General features: G+C 39.6%; 1 protein-coding gene across 1 annotated transcript; it reads right to left on the bottom strand.

The window, feature by feature from the left end:
- Positions 1-8,477: 8,477 nt before the first annotated feature.
- Positions 8,478-24,317, bottom strand: LOC134511510 (immunoglobulin kappa light chain-like). Its single transcript, XM_063325576.1, has 6 exons — positions 24,275-24,317; positions 23,849-24,155; positions 19,897-19,934; positions 11,527-11,820; positions 9,987-10,049; positions 8,478-9,224 (listed from the first exon to the last, which is right to left on the bottom strand). The coding sequence occupies exons 1-6, from the start codon at positions 24,315-24,317 to the stop codon at positions 9,091-9,093; spliced, it is 879 nt and encodes a 292-aa protein (XP_063181646.1). The 3' UTR covers positions 8,478-9,090.
- Between the last annotated feature and the right edge of the window lie 58 nt (positions 24,318-24,375).

Genomic DNA, 24,375 nt, shown 5'->3' on the forward strand with positions numbered 1-24,375 from the left:
CATTGAACTGTTGCAAATAGAGGAGGGAGCTGGAGATGGAATAGAATCCAAACTTAGTTTTGCTGCATTATTTTCACAGGAATCTTAGAGGAGATGCACTTGCAGATGAGGATTGTCCAGCAGCTCTGATTTTCCTGCATAAAAAAAGAAGAAGAATCTCTTGAAATAAAGGGGAAATGTTTTAGTTATCAGTGAATTTTCCTGTCATTCTTAAACACCTAGGCAGTTCATGATGTGTAAGAACATCTCCTACAAATACAGTCACACCTGGGCATCTGATACTAGGGACACAGGCAAAAGATTCTCTGTTTTCTTTAGTCGAAGGAGTGACTTCCTTTTAAGGAAGTGGCTTTTATGTGTAACGCCTAAAGTGACTTTGTAACAGAGGTGACACTGTTCAGACTCCTGGGAGAAATAATGTTCATTATTTCTCAACTTTGAAATGTCCCATACAATGATGGTTTAACATTAGAGATGACTTTCCTATCATGTTTGAAGTAGGACTTTGGTTGATGGGGGGGATTTGGAGTGCCTAGGATCATTTGATTCTGAATGTTTGTGTCACTTCAGGTTTAGTTTATGCCAGGGGTTTATATTGATGCTTAAAGTAAATGCATTAAGAAGTATAGTGGAGATCTGGGAACTGGGTGGCATCTCTTGTGTGGCTTCAGGGGTTGCTTTAAGTGTCGTCTACCAGGTACTAGAGTCCAGTCTGGGCATGATGCCGGCCAGTGCACTCTTTTCCGCTCCTGTTGTATGCATATAAGCATGTGTTAGCCACTCTGTCAGCTCTGGTTTGACTGCCCAGCTGAAAACCATCTGAATCAATTGGCACAGCTGCAGTTTTCAAGTGGAAGGTTTGTCAGGCTCTCAAGTAAGGCAAGTTTTACTTACATTGGGTTAGGACTTGATAGAAGATCCAGGAAATTGTGGTTTTGGAAGTTATTCCTCTTCTCTTACCTGAGTATTTCTTTAAAAACTCCGTATTAAAAAAGATAAAACCTCAAAGTTTAAACTCTTCAGCCCCTCATTTCATCAAACCATTTTCTAGTAAAATAGAATGGGGGGAGGCGTGAAGCTTTCTCAACCTGGTACTTCATTAACTGAACTGCCTGAATAGTGCAGTTTACCACATTCTGATGGACTTTGTGCCGTAGCTAGTAAAACTTTACCTGTGCACTGTAACTGGTCATGAAAAAAAGTCTTCAGACATCAAGTGCAATATAAAGCATCACTTTAATAAAATAACATTTCCGTATCTTCAGTACAGTATGTTTGCAAAGCTGAAAGAGTTTTTAGAAGTGCTAGTGACTGAACAGGGAAGTTTCCTGAAACACTAACTTGTGAGGAGCAGAACTGCATCCCCAGCTATAAAACAAGCACACTGGTTTCAAGAAAGGCAGCCTCGCATGTCAGTCACACTTGTTTGAATTATGTGTAGAAAAGAATCTCCATTACAACAGCACATTTGTAGAATTTATTCCCAGTGTAGTTTGTGAAAAGTCACTGAAAGTACACTATGAATAATTTGAGACACATAATAGCTTCAGTTGCTTTAAAATGAATTAATGCTGTGTTGATGATGTGTTTCAGGATGTGGTGAGGATAAGGGAAAGGCAGGAAATAAAATTTGAGAGAAGTGAAATGAATAGCACTTCCCTGTGCCAGGGAACGGTTGATTTTTTGTTTGTTTGTTTTAATTGTTAATTAAACCATGGGAAGGGTCAAATTAAATACTTGCTTACATTTTCTTGAATGCAAGATGTATGGCAGGAGGTACAGCTGGGAGTGAGTTCATGTCCAGCCCAATTGTAGACATTGTCTTATAAAAAGCCATGCTTGTCTGAATTATCTGCAGTGAACAACGATCTAGCAAGCGTTAAAGCTCTCTGAACAAGGGAAGCTTTTGAGCCACCTGGTGGCTGGCTGTGAGATGCTTCCATGAGGGCTTACTCACTCAGCACCTGGAGTAAACTGCGAGGTGAAGGAGCAACAGCTCCAAAAGGTGGGCAGAGCTGTCTTTGGGCACTAAAGAGCCATATATTGAAGGTTAGGTGTCTTTGTTTCATCTAATAGAGCACCTTGAATGTTCTTTGAGTGTCTGGTGTGTGTGTTGGGGGGAATACTTAAATACAGGCAATAAGGTCTCACTTTTTCAAGAAGTGACTCTATTAGTACAAAAGAGACTAGGTAGCAATCAGCCTCTCTCTCCTGTCACTGTCTGTTTTGGTCCCTTACCTGTTGGCAAAGGAGATCTTTCACATTTTCTCTGTTTATACATTGCTTTGTGTTTCTGTTTTCTCTAGCACTTTTGTCAAGCTTGGGAAGAGAAGGAAGACCTGGACCTGCAAGGGCTGCTCTGCCTGGAGATGCAGAGGGAAAAATCTAAATGAGGGTGTTGTTTCATGGTACCTTTCTTAGGTGGTTTGTTGGTTAGCTTGGAGGCAATGTTCTTGTCTGTCCTGGGTGTGAGGTACTGGGAATGTCCTGCTAAATGGTGAGCATGTTGGCCTCCCATGGGAAAGCACTAACATTCACATAAAGCACAAATTTCCCTGCAACCCTCCCAGGGGATTTGGGAAAAACCTTTCTTGTCCAGATGCCTGAAATTGTCAGTAGTGAGGGCTGCTTAGTCCCCAGGATAGCTCTTGAAGGATGAATTAATTTCTTGCACCATGAGCTGTTTACATGATTTTGAAAACAATTATGCTCCTGAGCAGTTCCTTTTAATGTTTGTGATGTTTCCCCAACCTCAGGCTTTGTTTTTAACTGGTGGAGTTGTCTCATCCTTTGTTTTGTTTTAGGTTTTGATTTTGGTTTTGGTTGTTTCTTTTGGACTATGTGGCCTTTAGGGCAGGACAGTTGTGGAAAATGAATATTTTTTTGCTTCAGTGTATGTCAGCAGAGGCTGTCACTTGTAATGCGTGAGCACTAGGTGCTGCTGGAATGGGTATGTCCTGAGCAACCTTAACTTGGCTGCGCTGTGTGTGTGCTGGCCTCGTGCTTGTGGCTGTGACAAATGGAAGGTGGCACCTTTCAAACATGGAGCAGCCATTGGTCTCATGTTGCATGTCTTTTACGATCTTGTCCTTACTTGGAGGTAATTACACGTGATCAGATTTCCCTCCTTTGGGTTGGAGTGACTGGAGAGTGGAGTCGGGAATGCTGTGCTCTCTCGCCTTTGGAGCAGCCACCAAACACTAAAGGTATCCTTTGCAATCTTGTATTATAAAGTTGCAAATGTTCGTGATGTTTTTCGCAGCTTAATTGCTGCCTGAACAGTTTCTGAGGGATTTTTTTGACAGCACTGTCTCATGCATTAATGATGTTCACCTTGGTGGTTCACCAGGGGTTCTTCCCACTCTTAGTGGTGTTGGGTGGGAAATAGAACTATGGGCCCTGTGTCCTGTGGAGAGGTAATTTGCCAGGAGCCTGAGCTGCTTCTCTTGCTACAGTGTTGAAGGTGCTGGTTACCCGGCTTCTGAAACTCGGCAGCCCCTTGCTTTCTGACCTAGCATTTCACTGTGATGAGCTAGGCTGGAAGACCCTTTGCTGAAGAAGGGATTTTTGCTTCTGCCAGACCTTTTTGTTCCTGCCAGAAAGCATCTTCAGAGTGGAAGTGGTGTCTGGCTGGTACTCTGCACTTGAGCTGGTCTAAAGGAGTGTGTCAGAGCTCAGCTGTCGGCCTTTCCCAAAGGTTTCTGAAGGAAGAGGATTCTTTGCCCAAGTAGTAGAAGGCAGCAGAAGCAGGATAGCCAGCCCTGGGGTGGATAACCTTTCATGGCCATTGTAAGCCCACGTACACAGTCTGTGTGTTTTTCCTTGCATTAAGGAGTTTGCTAGCATTTCTTTTAAAGGCTTATATGAAGGTGAGCAGGTATGCTCTGTCCCTACTAGGAACTGGAGTATACTCAAGACAGACGTTAAAAGCTTTCTCAAGAAGAGTTAGAACTCGATAAAACAGTAAGAAACCTTGCAGTGTCTTGGCGTAAGAAGTGATTTACAGCTCCGTCTAGGGGTGGTGATGCATCAGGACAACGAAGAGTATAATGCTGTGCTGTACCAGTGCACTGCAAATTAAGGTATGTTTTTGACACAGGAGATACACTTAGGAGAGGGAAAACTTGGGTTACAGGAATACAGGTCACGAATTCAATACCTTGGGCAGGCTGCTGGGGCTCCAGGTGCAGTCAGTCTTTCCTGCGTGGAGATTCTTGAAACCTTATGCAGTGGGATGATCCCTGGGAGTGCTATGGACTGAAAACAGACTAACGACTCAACAGGAAAACATACATTGGTTAAACTTAACAGACGCTCCAAAACCAGATCTGATTTTGGTTGCTGGTGGATTGAGGAATGTTGGTGGAAACAGGGTGCTTTCACCAAAAAAAGCAGATTGAAACTACAGAACACAAGCTGCTAATATTTTTAAGAGGAGGTCCAGCCTTTTGCTGTGGGTATAACAGTCAAACCTGAAGATTCAGAAAGTTTTGAAAGACCGTATGACCACTGTGGAAATGTTCTCCTTTTGTTCCTATATTTGTGTCTGTACTTGAAGACAGAAATGGATGATGTTTCTGACTCCCCCTCCTTCTATTCCTTCTCTTCCTCCCTCCCCATGTGCATGAGTTGAATGAGCTAAGGTGATGTCCGTTGCAGTTTAGCCAGGGTAACGCCGCATGTGCATTCAGCTACCATGCCTCATATCGCGAGTGGCAGCGAGGGGCCTGTGACCGGCGTTGCTTTGATCACAGCGAGCTGCTGCTTGAGCCTCAGGAACAGCTTGTGCACTTTCTTTCTGCTAGTCTGCCCCAGCTGTCAAGCAAACAGCATTGGTTCAAGCACCCTTTAGGGTATGAGAAATGAAATTACATTAAATTATGTGAAAATGGTTAGAGACTTCATATTGAAGGTGAAGGGACTAGATACAAAGTCTTGGTTGTTGAGCAATCAGTCTGCCAGTAGCATGTACAAAATCAGCCAGGAAACAGATTATTCCTACTGTAATTTTACAATTTGACCCTCAAAATGATCAGCAGTTGTGCTGTTCCAGGAAAGGAAAGAAGTCTCCCTGAAGTGACTAATCCATCAAGCCACCTTCCTGCAAAGCAGTGCCTCCCGCAGGAGCTGTCTCTGGGCACGTAGCCCTGTGACCACCTAAGCTTTCTTTTGGGGGCCTTTGAACACTTTGTCACAGCAGAGACCTCTATCTTTTTGTAGCGCGCTTCACACTACAAATGAGGGACGATTTCCTCATTTTGGGAGTTACTTCATTTATTTTCATGGTTATCTTGCCCCATTGTCCTGATTTCAGCTGGGATAGAGTTAATTTTCTTTCTAAGTGCCTGCTATGTTTCAGATTTGGTATGAAAGGAAAGTCAATAATGCATATTGTTTTAGTTGTTCCTAGGTGATGTTTATAGTATTCAAGGACTTTTGTTCAGCTTCCTGTAGAAGCTGAGAAGGAGCATAAAGAGAACAATGGAATGGCCAATGGAATATTCTGTGCCATTGATGTCGTGCTCAGTATATAAATGGGGGTTGGCCAGGAGGTGGGAATCTGCAATCACTGCTTGGCTCGGGCTGGGAAACCAATTCACTCGGTGGTAAGAGTGACTTGTGTCTTGTATATTCTTTTACTTTTATTGTTATTGTTATTTTCCTTTTTCTTCATTATTAACAGTTATTATTAAAGTGTCTTTATCTCAACCCATGAGGGTTTTTTTTCCATCTCCCCTCCTTTTTTCCCCTCTTTTCCCTACCCTTTTTGGAGGAAAAGGGGGAGTGAGCAAGCGTTGCGTGGTCGTAGTTGCTGGCTGGGGTTGAACCATGACACCCATGCATTCACTTTGCCACAAATGGCAAAGGTTCAGCTGGGGGAGGAATGAAATCTTCTTGAGAAGCTGAAGCTTCTGATCTGAAATCTTCTAGTGCTCATTGGGAATAGTGGGTAGCCTTTTTTTTTTTTGAGCCTTCCCATTTTCAGTATCTGTTGACCTGACTCTCGAGTCATCCTGACTTCTGTGAATAAAAAAATCCCTGGAGGAAGTTGTTGGGATTTGGAAACTGTGGCAACAGAGTCGGTGGCTGACTTACTGGTGGAGCTGCTGGCAGAAGAGTTTATTCATTAGAAAACAAAGGGAATGGTTCCCATGTGCTGTAATATCTCACAAAGATGTATCTTTTGACATATGTGTATTAGGTTGCCTCCCAGGTGGTATGAAAATATTTGTCCAAGATGTATTCAGTAATTCCTGAGGCTAATCTTCCAAGAACTAAGTAATTACAGGAAAGTGTTGTGTGCCTTATCAAGAGACTGGTAATACAATGAAGTAAAACTTATCTATGGTGGAACTATATTTAATGATTGCTTGGACTCACTAGGTAAAACTTGTCTATTACTTGTTGTCAATCGTCATTCCATCTATTTCCCTGTAAATATCTATAGGTGCAGAGCAACAAATTCTCAAAATATTCCTCTGAAACTTTTTATTTCCTCATCAGTTTTTTAGCGTGTGCTGGTGCCCCAGCAGTTTCAAAATCTCAAACTGAGTAATCCACTATTTGAATCTATCTTAAAATTTGTTAGTGTTGGTACCTAGTATCAACAGAAGTTAGCTGTTGGCAGGCTGCTATAATCCTTGTGCGGGTCTTTCTCATTTACAACTGCATGTGAGAGGAATCCATGGGTAGTTTTCCGTATCACCTGTTGTAGGTTATTTTGGTAGTTGAGAAGTCAATATTCTCAAGTGTGTAAGTTGTTGTACAGTATAGGACACAAAATTACTCCACCAAGATAAAGACTACATTGCAAATCCATTTCCACAAATCAATTCATTTGGGCTGATTGCTCCTTTGTGCTTTCGTGCCAAAAGTTGATCCCCTTCTGTCTAATGAAAACATTAGAAGCAACAGATTGCCTGTAACTGTTTTTGTAGCATTTGCATTAATTCTGCAGCTCTGTGACAGGAGTAGAACAGCTGTAATGCTCATACTTGTAGAAGCTTGAAATCACTGAAAATCAGTTGTGGTAAGATATGTACTTGAGAAGACTTGTTTTTTGATTACAAGATCCTGGTAACAGAAGTTTACACTTAATAGATAACATCTAACTCTGGCATGCACTCTTGATAAATAAGACTGCAAGTCCTGCAGACGTCCTACAGCACCCATGTTTTTGTGGTAGCAATAGCCCCTACACGTACATATCACAAGCACGCAGTTAGACCAACACGCCTAGTGAACAGTGAGCTTTACTGTGGTGTTTACATGTAACTTAGGCATGTGGTTTTTATCACTTTGTATTTCCATTAGAAGGAAATGGCTTAGAAGTATAGTGTGGTAGAAGGCAGGACGGCTGTGGTCTAACTGTCCTCAGCTTATCACCCGTTCTCATCGCAGCCCACCTCCTCTGAACCAGTTGTGACTGGTTCAGTTTACAGGGTTTTTCCACTAAATAACCAAACCTTCCTGCAAACAAACGCCCCAGCACCCAGAAGCCTTAAAAATCCACTTGTCGTCTTATTTGGGCTAAATAAATAAAAATTAAAAAATTAGTATGAGCAGTATATATCTGTATAAATAAACTCCAGGGGCATGTGAGCTGTTGCACATGTAAAACCTGCAACCATGTATTTGAGAAATCCCAGAAACTGTGAGGTGATGGCTATGCTCAGCATGGTTTAGGGTTGCATGTGGGCAGGGGGTTTAGTGCAAAAGGCTTAAAGAGCTGTGTTTTCTCTCTGTTTTCCTGCGCTGCATGGACAGCATCTTTCAGTTTCATGTATGAGACACAACAAATGGATTTGGGGATCATCTTAGTTTAAGAGATCTTGGTTCATTAATGCAAGGAAGTGTTTCTCTAGCAGGGATAAAGGTAGGGGAGACTGGGAGAGTAATATTGATGATGCTACTGAAATCTATAGTAACGGCATTCCAAAAATACCTTTGTAGCTATTTTATTTCACTTGGATTGGAACCAAGGCTTAACAAATAATAGCATGGGATATCAGCTGTTTTCTCAAAGAGAGTTTGACTAAAGACTAGACACCACATCTTTCTTCGCATTGAAGAGTAACGTGATGTTGAAGGCATTGGCTTCAAAATACAGATGGTAAAACAGCTTGTAAGAGATGTTGTTAGTAAAATAGCTGTGGTTGGTAGAACTGTGCCTGACTTACGTTCTCCTTCCCTTGGGATGGTGTGAGCCCAAGAAGGCAGTCCTGCCGTAACAGCACTGCATTTCACCCTGGCTTGGCTTAGCTCTTCAACAGAACAGGTGTAACGAGCTAGCTTTTATTGTTCTGTGTAAAAGTCTTCCCGTTTAATACGTTGAAAAGCAGAAAACTGATGGTTTTAAGGACCCTTGACTTCCTGAGGAATGTATACAAACAGAGGAATGAATCAGGTTTTCTAGCCATCTTAGTACATGCTGTGCAAATGCCGAACAAACACAGGCCTCACAAATGCATCTGGAGGAAAACTTTTATTGCCCTCTACATCATGACAGATACAGTGAGAGTTGCTTTTATGCTCATCTAACTTCTTCATTCAAAAATACTATGTTCACTTTTAAAAATTGTGTGTAATTGACTCTTAAAGCACATGTCACTTCAAAATATTTAAGCCCTGATTTGGTGGATACGTGAGAGTTGCAATAAATGACTGAAAGCAAAAATGAACAAATACCTGTGAATTTATAGCACAGGAATGTTCCTAATTAAGTCTTAAGCGCAATGACAGAACACATCTGTGGTTAATATCTCAAAAGCCTCGGTACACCTCTAAACTTCTAACATGAGTACCATCCTCATTTTGCAGTACAAACTTTGGATTAAAATCTGAGGTATCTGACCTTACTGCTATTGACCACCTCAGTTCAACACTCAGAAAAATTAGGAAAACCAGACTGATATAAAAACACTAGCAGTAAAAGCAAAACAAGCCCTATGCACTAATGCCTGGAAATTATTTTGGGGATTTTTTTGTTGTTGTTGTTACATCTAACACTAAGAGCAGGGAAGTCTATATGGATAAGTATACAGCAAAGCAAATTGAAGACAATTCTGTGAGCCTTTCCTAGACTAGCACTTATGCTTTCTTTCTTTGGTGCTTGGTTGGAGCCCACGCTCTGTAGATGAAGAAGAGTACGATGAGATAATACATGGAGCTCTTCAGAAGAAGGACGATGTACACTAAATACGCTGTCCTGTGATACAAGTGATCTGTAACAAACAAAAGACAGAAAAGTCTCGTTTAACATCAACATTGTACAACCTCCGACAAGCCGGGCAGGACTGGGACTGTGTAGTCTGTTTACTGCTGCAGTTACAGCGATTCCAGCAGACAGTGTATAAACTCAGCAAATGTCTGAGTGTCCTTTGAGTGGGTTTGCACTGCCAGTAAGCTCTAGACTGAGTGGGTTTCTTAGCACTAGACTGCATCTCAGACAGTGCTGCTGGGTTATTATTTCCTGCAAAGGCAAGAACATAATTCTAGTGCTTCCAGCCCTGGTTACTGGTAGCACCGTGTTTGCTTGAATCCTTTTGTGTTGGACTTTCTGAACATTAAGAAGTGCTTATGATTCTTCCTAAATTCCCATTCAAGCTAAAAGAAAATTGATTTGTCTGAAGTGCTGGGCAATGGCTAAACTGATGGAGCATCAGCTGAAGCATTGAGCACTTAACTTCAAGTATTTAAAAACGTGGCACTTAATGCGGGCTAATAATCTACTAGCCTGAACAGCCTAATAATCTGTAGCATCCTAATAAAGCTACCTAATAAAGGTCGGAGAGCATTTTATAATCCACAACACAAGTTAATTCAGAGTAGCACTGAAGTGTTTTTAAGTTACAGACCCCAGAGTTAAAAGATTTCCTGTATGCTATTTAGAAAGATCATTTTCATGATGTCCTGAGCACATGTAGAAATATCTAACTCTTGCATGATATGCATCGCTTTCCCACATTTTAATACATTTTAATTACCTCTATTAAAAACCACCGTGCTGTTTCCAGGATATGGGATGCATTCCTCTTTCTGAGAAGAATCTAATGGAAAGAGAGTTCAAATGCCTAAATTAGGCTTTTCTTTAATTTTAACAAACAGGAATTGAGAAATAGGGAAAAAAAAAAGAGGCAGTAAAGCAACAGTGAATTGGGAAGATAGTATTAAACAACAAAATAAAGATGTTTAAGATCTGTCTGCAGAGCAGATGTTTGCAAGTAGGATTCATTTGGAGGGAGAATTTGAAGGAGGAAAATGCTGGTATGGAAGTGACTGGGTATTTGTTGCAATAAGTGGGAGGCTTGCCTTTGCCCTTTCACGAATGTGTCCATTAGCCTGTTTTTAGCAGAATCTCTTCTATTTGGAACTGCAGTCAATTTGAGTACCTGACCTTGTCACTGAAGTAGCTGTATTCTGTTTGCCTTCGAAACGTACTGTTATTAGAAATGGAGAATAATTTACAGCAGAAGGGTCCTCAGTCTGTTACTTAGTGGTTGATCAACACTAAAGAATAACATCGAGGAGAGTATGTACTAAGGTTCCCCTATGGACAATTTGCTATTTTGGTGATGGTCGTTCTCTAAAATAAAGCCTTTTTGTGCTCAAAGCCGCAAATTTGTGTTTGTTCTTGGTTACAGTGTTTGTATGCATTGATATGTGGGCTTAAAGACATCCCTGTTACATCCCTAAAAACATCCTCCACCTAAATAAACTTAAAGCATATTTTTGTCAGAATATATTTTGAAGGTTGAAATGTAATGCTTATTTATGGCCATGCTCTCACTCATTGGAGTACCATTAATTTATAGTAAGTTGAACAGACGTAGGTACCGACAAAACATTAATTTAAACCAATATATACAGCTTTTCTTAAAGATACTACCATGATTTAAACAATTCACATTGATTATAGCTTAACTTTATTCTTTAAAATTTATGTTGATTATAGCTTAACTCTTTTCTTTGAAATCGCATTGTCTTTCAGATTTTGCTTCGCATAATCAATTTTTCCACAATTAAGTGAGGTATCTTATTTTCATACATGCTTATTTCCTCACTATTGCTGGACTGTGAGTAAGTAATATATTTAAACTTCGCTCTATGTCCTCAGAAACCTCGTTTTTAACTCCATTTTTTATAGCTGTGACTAGTGTCAGGGGGTGACTTAAACCATGGGCAACAGAGAAATAATACTGTTTTCATAAACTTCTGTTGACTGGAAAGTAACCGACACGGCTCGGTGCAGACCTTTTGGAGCGATGCTAGTTTACAGCTCATGAGGTTCAAGAACTGCACTTTTCCTACTACAAAGCGACGTTCACTTGGGGAGCATAGCAACCGTGTTGCTTTTCCTGGGAAAACTTCGGTAGTTTCTCCAGATGGGTATTTTAGCTACTGTTGGGCCAAAGGGGCACAGATGCTTTCAGGAACAGTAATAGAAAGCATTATTTCTGTAATTTTATTGCAAAGAAGAAGAAGTGATGTCTATAATAATACATGGAATTAACACGTAGCATATACCTTCGTTTGCCCGTGAACCCTTTCCGCTTTCATGCTCGTAATTGCAGAAATATTTCTTGTCTTTGTTCTCCTCTGGTACAGTTAACCAGCTGCTGATTGAGTATTTATCCTCTTCTGTGGGTCTCCAGGCCTCTCCTTTTACTACGTTCTCTGTTACCTTCTGATTTTCTCCTTTGGTCCACGTCACCCGAATAACTTCTGGGTAGAATTTCTCAATAAGGCAAACATACATCATCTGATTTTTATGTTTCTTCTGCAGGATTTCAAAGTTTGACGGTTGAGACTGTCCTTTGTCTGGATTGGTCATTGAAAGAAAAAAAAAACAAAATAGGGAATTGGAAGATCAGTTGTATACAGCAAATAAATACGCAGCCACAAAATACAAATTCTAAAAAGCAACAACCTAACTGTCTCGTTAACAAATGTTTTAGCTCTCCAATTTGTTACAAAATACTTAGCATGGGAATAGAAATGTCTCATGTATGAAAGGAATTCTAGGTAATAGGATGAATGTATTTCCACCCTTGAAGTAAAAAGAAGTTTTTGGCGAGCTGGATGAACTTGGTATTCAAACACACTTTATATTAAATATTATTTCAATGGATCCAAATGGCAAGTTTTACTTTTTAGTCAAAACCAGTTACAATACTATTTAGAATAATTGGAAATAGAAAAGATGACTTTTAACCTTATTTTTATATCTGTTGTTTATAGAGAACTAAAATGAATACAGACTTTTATGAGTATGGTATAGAAAATCAAGCTCAAAATCAGAAGACAAGACAATTCAAATATTACTGATTCTATGATTCTAAATTCATTTTTGTTTAGACAATATAGAGTCTTCCAGAGTCCAGAGAATGTTTGATCTAAGCTTTGATTCTGTGCCATGTGCATGAAGAAGCATTATTTAAGTCCTAAATTTTTTAGTGAACACTAACATCTAGACTGCTTCATTCACGCTTCTCATCAAGCAGCACATCTGATAGAAAAAGACAAGAGCAGACTAGGTCTATTCTTCAATACTCTAATACTAGAGTAGATCAAAAAATATCTCACAAAAGATTTGAGTATTTTCTGAGAAAAATAAATTTAAGTATGATTATTTAAGACCTTAGAAACCTACTCAAAAATGTTTGAAAAACTATTTTTGAGAAACGTTAAGAAACTGAAATATTGTTGACGATATTCATAATCTCCCTTGAAACTGAGTTAGAAAACTTCAGGTGACTACATGAAAGCCTGTATCCCACAGCCTTCCGAGCAGTACTGCTGTAAAGTGTATTTGTCTGCACAAGTCTTTGACAATTATTAAATAATAGTAATAGTTCCTGAAAGAGCTTTGTTCATTCGACAAGAGGAATTTAATGTTGCTTTATAACGTTTATGCAAAAACAACTACATAAAAATTTTGTCTACAGAACGTCAAAGGCAGACAATCTACCTTTCAAATCTTTGCAGGTTTTTGTCCCCGTTATAAGTCCCCACTGCTAATTAACGAACACCTGCTATATCTAATCATTTTTTTTCAAAGCTGATATTAATTTTGTGATTTTTTGGGGAGAAAAACAGGCAACAAAAATTTAGCATTGCCATTTTTTGGTAGAGATCCTATGTATTTGCCAGGTGAAGATCTTGATAAAGACAGGAAAATGGAATCACCAAATGCTCTGGACCCCAAAGGCTGGCAATGCCGTTCCTTTAATACTAGATTTGTTTAAATGTGTGAATTAACACATCTGCAAAGGAAAAACCAAAACTAAGCTAAAGCAGAAGAACATGCTATATCTAGATAACATTTCTATCTCCAAATAGCATATCTGTCCATACCAGGGTTATCGTAGGCGATGTGCTTTGTGAAACACAGTCAGTATGAACATACGTGAATATCTTTTAAATGAAAAATGAGCCATTTCCACAAGCTAACTGTAGGTAATCTCCATTTCATTTGCCTCTCTGGATTAAACCTTATGTTATTAGGAAGAGTCCAAGTCATCCAGATTTTGTCCACGTTGAGAAGACATTTTGATACTAAAGAAGTGGATAGTAAATTTAAGAGTGTTTTAGTTAAACTGAGCTTCTGCAATGTGTGCACAGGCTGGGCTCATCGGTGATCGTTTTTGTCTATGCTTAACTACAAGTGAAGCCTAGATACAGTTTTCAAAATTTACTTTTGTTATATAAAAGGTACTGCTTAAGACAATTTTTTTTTTAAGGCAGAAGAGAGATTTTAGGTGTTCATCTCCTTACATCACTCCTTCTCTTTAGATTCCTAGGTGAATCTCCGCCACTGAATTTGAGCACAGTGTGCTAAAGTGTGGTCTGGCTGAGTGCTGCAGTTTTCATGCATTGTGAGAAAACACATTAATATAAATGTGTATTTTTGTCAAAAATCTTCCACCTTTCTTTAAATGATCTGGCTATTCTAGAGCAATTTTCTACATTGCATCCCCCCTAAAACAACTTAGTGATTCTTTGGAGTGTTCCATACTCGGTGTTTAAAAACAAAGATGACCAAACCATAAGGCCGTCTGCCTTCAAAAATATAACCCTTATACTATGAATTTCCTTCATTTTGGAGACTTGTCATTGAAATGAAGATGTGGACTGAATTCTGTTGTACTAGAAATAAAATTGCTAAAAGTTTTATGGATCTCTAACATTAATTTAGGGGTTAATTTTTTCTCGTTTATGCATCAGTCCTCCCAGTGGTGCAATTTCTAAAATGATTTATTTGTTCCAGAGCTGTATATGTTCAGAAGACCACGATGTAGCTCCTGTCCTAGTGAAATTGTGCTCTGAAAAGCTTCATGACTATCTTAAATGTTACTGTTAGATTTTCAAAGCTTAATAAGATGCCCTGACTAATTTCAGTAGGCTAAAATTTGTCTAGTTTGATGTTATTCACTTGGATTATCAAATCTAAATAGAGAGGCAGTGAGATGCTTCCAGCTGTTAGTTCATCCTGCACTTTTTAGAGACTTCTGTTAAGATGGAATCATTTCCACCTCTGGAACTGCCAGTGTCTTTCCATTTACCATCAAAAGACTCTAGGTGCTTAGCTTAAGTGAAACGCCTAAATCATATCGCAATACTGAGAAAACATGTTGCTTGAATAACTGCAACTGTGTACATGCATGGGAGAGTGTCACGTACACGCATAGGTAAATGGAGGACAGTGGAGAACTGAACAAATTAAGTTTTGCATATATACATGTGTGTATAGATATATGTTTGCAGGTGGAAAAAAAATACAGTATTTCCATAAACTGTAGGTATGCTTATGGAAAAAAGGATGAAAGCTTGTAGAATAAGCTGTAAATTTTGATGTATTTTCAGGCAGATCTGTGAAGTCATTGAAGTCAATGAGACAGTTTACACTGGTTTTTCTGGGCTAATGATTTGATTTTTTCTGAAGAATTTTAAAGTAATGAACTTCCACTTCACTGTCTTTTTAATTTTAGTTAAACTTTCAAAAATTTTGCTGTTTACTTTGTTAAACTGTTTTCTAAAGCAGGTTTTAAGATGTACACAGGTCTTACTTTTTAAAATAATATATAAGCACGTGCAGATATTTCTTAAGCTAAAAGCTGTCTTTCCTCTCTTGTAATAATGCAGTGAGCCTGCAAGCCGTTGTGCAAATAAAATTGTGGAGTTAAGCTTGTAATCAATGAGCTATTAATGAATTTGGGTTCAAACTTTTTTTATAGATTAACTGTCAAAAGTTTTCTTAATGAAACTCCTCTACAGTTTCTTTATACGTATCTATAAACAGGATTTATAAATAAGATCAATGTGTTCTTAAGCTGAAATTTTAACTCTCATTACTTGGATGATCCCACAAAATGGGGTAATTTTGGCCGATACTCCAAGCTCCTCAGTTCCCCTTCAAGCCAGTGGGACCTGAGAGCTCATGAACAGTGTTCTCCTGCTTGCCAGGGACTTCAGGTATTATCACTGATAATAACAGTGTTGTCCTGACCTGCTGTGAGCCTCCCCAGATACTTTAAAGAGCTGGCAGCATTTAATTCAAAGCTTTTCCATTATACAACGTAATAAAATAAGTCTTTGAAAATACTTACTGGAGACGATGAGTTTTGTGCCAGAACCAAATATCTTGTTAAACCCCACACTGGTACATTCCGTTACAGAAACTGCTTGGGACGTTTTGCCCGGACAAGGACCAGATTTAACAGCCATCATATGAACAATAAGAGTCTATTCATTTGGCTACATGAATGTAGAAAATTTGAATTCAGTCCCGGCTAATGCTGCTGTTCCCAAAAAGCCTGTAGTGATACGTACTTTAAATTCAGTTTCAAGCTAATCTTTGCCATCATTTCTTTAAAAAAAAAATCAAAACAAATCAAAGCTACTGTTGTCCAGGGCATTCATTGAGCTACCATATTTCCTCCAGATTTTCTTTCTAGAAAAATCCATTTTTTAGGGGATGTTGAGTGTTTTTGACCACGATTTAAAAATACACGCATGCTAGACTACTGTTTAACTGAATTAATGAAAGGCAGTCCTGTGCAGCCATGACTCCTTTCAGGCCTAGTGGAGGGGCATTTACTCATTTTGGTCTTAATCCTCTGCATGTTGAGGTTACTGTAATCTGCTTAAATGGATGCGGGATCAGGATTGTTCACCCTCAAATCCTGCCGAACTTGCCTATGCAGAACTACGCAGGTAGTCAGTACCAAAAGGAAACATCAGACGTGCATCTATGTATGCTATAGAAAAGCACCAAATTCCATCATTCCTATGCACGTTCTTCCCCAGGGCATTCTGTTTTTTCCCCAGGGAAACCCATGTGCTCCTCACATGAAATCCCGCTGACTGAAACCAATGGCAGTATTTCCAAAGGTCCACGATTTCCCCCCGCATTTTAGTCTTCTGATTATTTGTCGTCTGCATGCCGCTAACCGCTGCTGCGGTGCATCCAAGAGAGCTCAGTTCCTCTTGGCTGGAGTAAATCAGCTTTGTTAGGGCAAAACTCAGGGGGAACGACCTTCCCCTTGCCCAGAGAAATGCGGAGCTTTAGCCATGGTTTAGGGGATCTGTTGGCACTCCCAATGTTTGCCTGTATAGCACCTCTATTCCCACTGCTCCGAGGCCAAGGAGTGATCTTCAGCCGCATTTCTGAGTTACCCCGACCCTGCCGCTCTGGGTAATAAGCTTTGCACAAGAGAATGACCTGATGTAGCCCTAAGCATCCAAAATAAGTTATATTTCAGCAATTTATGGTTTATGTGAAGGCCTATAGCTTGCCCTGACCCCTCTTATACAAGCATTTGGGTGCTAAAGAAATAAATTGTGCTACTGCAAAGTCCACATCACTTTTCTGTATTATAGTTTTAAATCTATATTTTAATCTGCATTATAATTTTAAAATAGCATATCACATTCCCTCTCCTTTAGATTTTGGATTATCACAATAAGGCATATTTTCTTAGATAGTAAAAAACTTACCAGAAACAATAAGCTTTGTGCCAGTTCCGAAGACTTTGTCATAGTCACAGTATACATGTGCTTTGCAAAAACCAGCCTAGTCTCAATGCTTTTAAAACCTCATTTTGCGTCCAAGCTTAGTCTCATTTTCTTATTAGAAAATGCACCTGTTTCTTTTGACGTTCTGATTCCTGTAATTAAAACTTTCCTTTCAAAACCTGTGTTTGCTCACGCAACAGTTTTCACTTATGCTAGTCGTTCAGGTTTAAATAATCAGCTTGCACGTACACAAAAGCTAAGGATTTGGAATACTGACAAAATGGAGGATGGGGTCCTAATTTAACAGTGAGCATTCGAAATCATGGAAATATTTAAGCAGACCCTGCACACATGACATTTGTAATTTTCTAGACTGAGACTCCTTCAGCATCCCCTAAGGTTTCTATTGAAAACATGAGGAACAGTAAAGCTTATCACCTTAACAACATGGGAAATAATGCATTTATATATATGTGCATGTACATCTGCGTATGAATATATATCCCACAATAAGAACCTAGCGCTGCATGCTATCACCAATTCAAGGTGATCTTTTTGGGCCATGGCTTTAGGATAACAGAGACCATTATAAACAGGGGAACGTTCACACTGAACATTGTGAACATTGCCTTCAAAGAATTGGATACTGAATTCATCTTCACGCCTGTGAAATCCTTGATATTTTAAAGCCATTTGCAAATGTTCCTATTAACGGTGGTAAGAGGCTTTCACTCTGCAGTTTTCTTTGAAGTAGCCACATCTTCCCTTATTTATGTCTTACAGCTCCACACTTCTGCTCTAACAGTGGTTTGGACTCTCAAGTCTACTGGGTTTTGATTCAGGCCTTCATGCTTTTCCCTGTTAAAAAAAAAGTACTAACGGAAACTAACACATATATTAATCTTCACCATTTTGATTTAAAAGGGCAGAAAGTCAGTTTCATTCAACTTCAGGTAACATATAAGTAAATTTAAGTATAATCTATCTTTAGGCAATGTATATTTTATAATATATAATTACAAAAAATAATTGTAGCTTTTTGAACTCTGAACTTCAATGCCTTTGATGAAAATAAGGTAGATACATGCTTCAGTAATATTTAGGAGATAGTATTTAATGAAAGCAAATATCGCTGCCATAATTTCTGCAATGAAATTGCTTCCTGGAAATGTTAGTAGATTGTTCTTTTTATCCCTTCAAAGTTAAGTTAGCAATATGCTTGTGAGTTGCCAGGGAGACCCAGCTGCAGCTGTAGCAGAAGAGACGGCAGAGGGAAAGCAGCCCTACACTGGCTGAGCAAGCCACGCTGCTTCTGTGCTGAAAGAAAAAAAAGACTGGTTCAGCCTCGGCTTCCCTGTTGCAACTTTGTGAGTGCCTAAGCTATCTGGAAAGGTACTTGCAGAAGAATCCTGTATTGCCAGTTTATGTGGGATTAATATTCCTGTTCTGCTGTAAGCTTCTAAATACTCATCTATTCCATGAAATGCAAATGCCAAACCAGTCTCTTAAATCCCAGCCCTTCTGTTACTTGCGTTATCGTATGTCTGGAGCAACCTTCTTTTGGTCAGAACTTATTCAAAGAGACCAAGATGAACAAAATCAAGTTCATTACAAGATGATGGGAGTTTGGCTCTATATTCGACTCTTTCACTATAGAGCTGGGAAAAGATTCTGCTCAAGCTCAAACCCCGATGTTTCAATTGAATCAAGGTCACTTATCCCAAGTCCTGGTTTTCTCCGTTTCTTTCCATTTGGAGTAACTTACTGAGCTAATATTGGGTAGTCACCTCTGAAAAGACAAGCTGTGATGAAAAGCCTGATCTTAAGCATGATGTAACTACAGCCCTTTTACTCTATTAATCGTTCAGAAGCCTTGGCCACATAAAGACAAAATCCTACAGAATTACAGTGATGCTTGAAAATATTTTAAATTCTAGATATGAAAAGCATGGCAACTACCTGATGAACAAGGTAAGGATTTTCACTAAAAACAACACGCCTTTCTTGACATGGGTATTTCTATTGAATTATAGTTATGATTTACTTAGTCCTTCTGACATAAATAATTAAAAACAACCTCTGCTTTATATGCTAATATGAGTTTATGTATTTAACCAGGCTTAAAACATTTGGTAGCAATAGTTTCTCTGCCTTGTGTTTGTGTAGTTGTTTACACCACGGTTATGGTGTTCAAAGCACCTTTAATGGGAAAATGAAGATTTTTGTCCTCCACTTTCCATTAAAATAAATGTCTCTCCAGGAAAGGCAAAAAAATGGATCACTTCTTCATATGCATGTTATTAAGCAAGAAGAAGAGCGTTTGGAGGTAATAATTTATTTCTACCACCAAAGTGCTGTGTATATGACAAAAATAATTATGGACAAGTTATTTCATTTTTACTAGCCTAATTAAAATGTGGCAGTAGCCAAATCTGGCGATCCAAATTTTGGATTTTGGCAATAGCCATTGCATGTTGCTCTTTTTTCTGTCTTGGGAAGAGGTTTTCTTTTTTTATGCTTAATTCACAGCTGCTCAATTCCTTGCTTATTCCTTCAGTACTGCCGGAGGAAAAAACGAGGACGCTGGCAACTATTAGAGGCCATTTTCCACTGCCTTTCTAAGGAGGAGTATGATCAAAAGTGTCTCCAAACAGCTCCTTTTCAGAACTGTTTGTGATCCTAAACCACTGCGTTACAAATACAACAAGGCTCACTGTAGGAATGACAAGCTGGGGAGGGGAATCCTGTGCAAGGATGGTGCCGACTGAGGCTCTAAGCAGACTGAGTGCCCTGTGGAACACTAAAACACTCACCTATATGACCACTCCAAGCTCACCCACCTCCTACAGCTTATTGTATGGAAAATAGCATGTAACTTACCTGACACAATGAGTTTTGTACCGGAGCCAAACACCTTGCTGTAATAACCTTCACTGTGAATGAAGTCTTTACAATAACAGTGCAGCTCTGTTATCTTTATATGGGTAAATAGTATTCTTTAAAGAAAAATATATTTGCTGTATAATCAATTTTTAGACCCCATAAAAGTATAAAAGGAGCAGTCGCCTAAACTAAGCTAAAAAAAAAAAAAAAAAAAGTGTGGAGGTTTTTGAGAGCATATGTGTTGTTAAATGGACAGGATTCACCTCAACTGATTTTAGTCTTCTGAAAGACCAGCAGAGGGTCTACTTGATCAGATATTGGCCGAGTAATTTGCTCCTTATAAACCCCCCTAAAATCAGACCTAGAATTGGTGAATGTTATGCTGTGATCTGAGCAGCACAAGACCCCCGACCAATGTTTTTCTTGTCAGTAACATGATGCAAACCCCTGCACGGATTGAAATCGAACCTCCCACTAGCCAGATACGAATTTCAGATAGTCAAAAGTAGGCAAACTGTTTTCATCTCAGATGCTTAGCTGAGCCAAATCACAGGCAAGTATTAAAGCACCTGAAGTTTACTTGAAGCAAAATAATTTTAGTAAGTATGTCAAAACATTTTTAGTTCAGCATTCTTCCTTAATAATAGCAAGAACTGATAATAAGCGGTTTCTGCAAAAGCTGGGAAGAGAGAGCAGCCTTTCAACCATGCGCATCTTCAGACAGTTCTGGGCATATCTCAGATAACTCCTTTCATTTGGTATAGTCAGACATAGTCCTAAAGCAAAATGGTTTGCTTTTTGAAGACTTTGAGTAACCCAAAGTTTTGACACTTTTCTTTCAGAATGAATTAGAAATATCGCAAAGGTTGGATACGCATATTTAAAGACAAAGACCTCTTTCAGGTTTCCGAAAGCTATCTTCGCCATATTTAAATTCATCTTTAAAAGAAAATCATCTTGGGTTTAGTTATACATCTGTGCTGCGATAGCCGTTGTGTTTCCCCCATTTCATACATAAATACAAAACAATTCTGTCGTGTTCTGCATATGGAAATGCTGTTTAAGAGGCAAATCCTGCAAAGCATTCAGTAGGGTTAAAACTAGCGGGAGCTAAAATAGCAGAGCACTTCACGCAGCAGTATCTAACTGTAGGGAAAGGCATTTCAGAAGCAGTTAAGTTTTACTTTAAGTTTTGTACTTACCTGAAACAATAAGCTTAGTTCCACTTCCAAATATTTTGACATCAGCGTCCCACAGTCTGAGAATGCTTAGCAATATCTCCTGCACTACACTTTTCTTGCATAGGCTACAGAAAAAGTCTCGCTGATTTAGAGGCTGGTGAATTTCCAATGCTGACTAAAATGCCATTTTTAGAAATACTTCGAGTAATAAGTTCAGGTTTTTAAACCCGGCATTTTCTGAGAAGAAAGCAGCGCCATGCTTATTTTATAACTATGTTCTAATCCTTTTAGCTCTGGGATTTCTCTAACAAAGATCTCTTGCCTCTGGTCTGCTAGGTTTTCTCTGAAGTAACCTCTTTTTGCTGTTTTAAGAAGAAATGTGATTACATTATGATTCCCAAATGAAACTAAGGAAGTTCACTAGTTATTTGTTGATTTAAATATACAGGAAAACAAGTTTTCCTAAGCATCCTATCTTGCAAATTACTTACTGTGTGAAAGTATCTTAACTAAAGTTTCATCAAACTCATATTTTGAAGTCTGTATTTTAAATGCAAAGTCCGTATTATAAACAAAATGTACAGACACCCATGACTAAGTTCATGCCTTTGGTAAGTGGTTACGCTGTTGTCTTTTTGGCAAAAGCAGCTGCCTCTACACAGGCACAGTTTAATTGGAAATTGCAGCACAGAACATTTTTGGTCAGAGGCATGGATAACATTTTAAATTTCTCTGTAACTCTCCTCTGCTTTTTGAGATCTGACTTAATTATAGTCACCTTGATAATATCATGTATTTTCTGAGCAGCATACTGTAAGCATGGCTATATGCTTTATACTGAAAACAGCATTCATCCTATTGATTGCATAGCTTCACCACAATTAAGAGTAACACAAATGCAAATGTAAACCGGTTACTTTCAGTAAGGCCAAGAACTAGAGATGTGTTACATTCCAGGCAATTTTCCTTCCCAATCAACTTAGAATGAACCACCTCTAGCAATAAGAAACTTTTTGCATTTCTCATTTGCTGTTCTAAGAGTAAATTTTCAAGCAGTTCACTTTTCTTTTCCAGAACAGGAATGAATCCATCACAATATTTAAATTTTTACCTCTCCTCATTTTTCCATTCCCCTGTCCTTGTTCAGTATTCAGTAATTGTTCTAGAGGTGATCTCTCTGTTCATGAGGTCGATATATTTATTGCCTATCAACCCACTCAACTACGGCACCACGCACAGTTCACAGACAAAACATGATTTATCAGGCAGAAAGTAATTTTCCTACAGTTTTTCATTCTTAATTATCTGAGAACCTGAATGACTCTGTGAAAATCAGATCAATATCAATGGTACTTACTAGAGACAATTAGCTTGGTTCCTGTGCCGAAGTATTTGATCCAGGTGCTCCACAGTATGTTTTGACTTTGCAATAAGCTAACGTGTTCTCTTGCTATGCCGTTGCTGAAAAAAATCCCCTTTTTTTCCCAACTAGCCCCAGGAGACTGAGTGAAGGCCTGTCCCTTGCCTGCTGGGAGGATGTAAGGAATTCCAGACTTGCACCTGGTTGTTCAGCTGGTATCTAATGCTCTTCGGAGCAAATCACTTTCCGAAAGTGTTGCAAATTTGCTAGATAGCCCCTCTGCTTAACGCCTAAGAATTAGGTGAAGCTTTCTCTTTGATTTTAGACACACAAATAGGTGTGCAGGGTTGTGCATGTTAAAAAACACATACCTTCAGGTGACGATCCTGCTCTTTCCCAAAGGGGTACACCCCGTCTCACCTGCAGTTAAGTGACATCAAGTACTACTCACATGGAGTTCATTTTTAGTTGTCTTAATACAATTCAGCAGCGGGAAAGAAGGGAGAGCCAGTACCAGAAGCATCGCGAAGTCATCCACGCGCTGCACGTTGCATTTTCTGCCCTGGTACTTGGTTGTTGTCTGCCCATCTCCTGGAATCACTCCAGTCTCTGCAAGAGCAGCTCACCAGCAGCTTTTCATATCCTAGAGGGTGGGAGAAGAAGGCTTTCCCTTTGCACATGGGTTTCTTATAAAACAGACAACAGTAATATCAGAGGAGTCACCACTACGGTTGATCAAACATCCTCTGTGGTTAGTTTGCCATGTAAAAGAAACAGAACAGCAGTGAAACACAGACAGTGATAAGCAAGAAGACTGGGAAAGGGACTGATACAGCACAAAAAAACCCAAACCACAAAAAATGCTCACCTCCACATCCCAGCAGGAATAAATACAAAATCTTGTCACTCCAACTGCTACTAACTTTTAAGCAAAAATAGCACTCATTTTCCTTTGCTTAAAACTTTACAAACCCTCAGGCTAAAGCTCTCTATTTCAGTTTTCTTTCTCAGGCTGAACCCTTTGAAGAGCTCCAGTACAACTCGCTGACCTTTTTCCAGGAACAACAACGTGGAAATGGACCCGCTTTGCGTCAAATAAATCCTTACAACCACATTGCTGACATGCCTGAGTGAAAAGGAGGAGAAGGTGGAACGGAGAGGATGGGTCAGCTATCGGAGCTTTGCACTGTGCCTTTGCTCAGCCGAAATCTCCAGCTTTTGGCAGCTGATGCTTCCACGGTGTCGGTCAGCCCCGAGCATGTCCTACTTCTCCAGAGTGTGCGCCTGAGGCCAGGCAGCTCATCCACGCTGGGGGACGGGAGTCGGGATCTTTCAAGTTGTTTGTGGTTGAGACGCTGAGGCAGTATTTGTCTCGGTGATCTCAGAGCTCCTACCACAGTGATCGTACCAGTAGGCGCAATAGTAGGTAGCGGTGTCGTCTGGAGTGACATCGTTTATTGTAAGAATACACAGTTTCTGGCTAGAAAATTTTTCAACCCTGTACCTGCGTTCTTGGAAGCCCTCATCTACTACTTTTGTCCCTGCTAAGTAGAGAATCCTCTCTGGAGCTTTATTCGCCTTCTGTTGATACCAGTGTATGGTGGCGCCATCAAAATCTCCAGAGATGTCATTAAAGCGACATTCCACACGCACACTTCCTTTAGACTTGGTGAGAGAGAGTGGTCTCTGCACGGGAATTTCTTGTGCAAATCCACCTAGGAAAAAAAAGAGGAGAAATGGTGTCATGAGCTGGAATTCAGGGCTTTGGGAAGATGCCTGCTAGCAGAGCCGTGTGTGCCTGTGAGGGAAGGTAAGAAAACAAGGAAGCACTTACAAGACCAAGCTGCTGTGGAGACAAGCGCTGCCAGCAGCAGCATGTTTGCTGGTCACGCTCTGCTGGCGTTGAGAGTCAGGAGTAGGAAACCAGCCCTGGTG

Source organism: Chroicocephalus ridibundus, chromosome 2, assembly GCF_963924245.1.
Source record: "Chroicocephalus ridibundus chromosome 2, bChrRid1.1, whole genome shotgun sequence".
Lineage (NCBI taxonomy): Eukaryota > Metazoa > Chordata > Aves > Charadriiformes > Laridae > Chroicocephalus > Chroicocephalus ridibundus.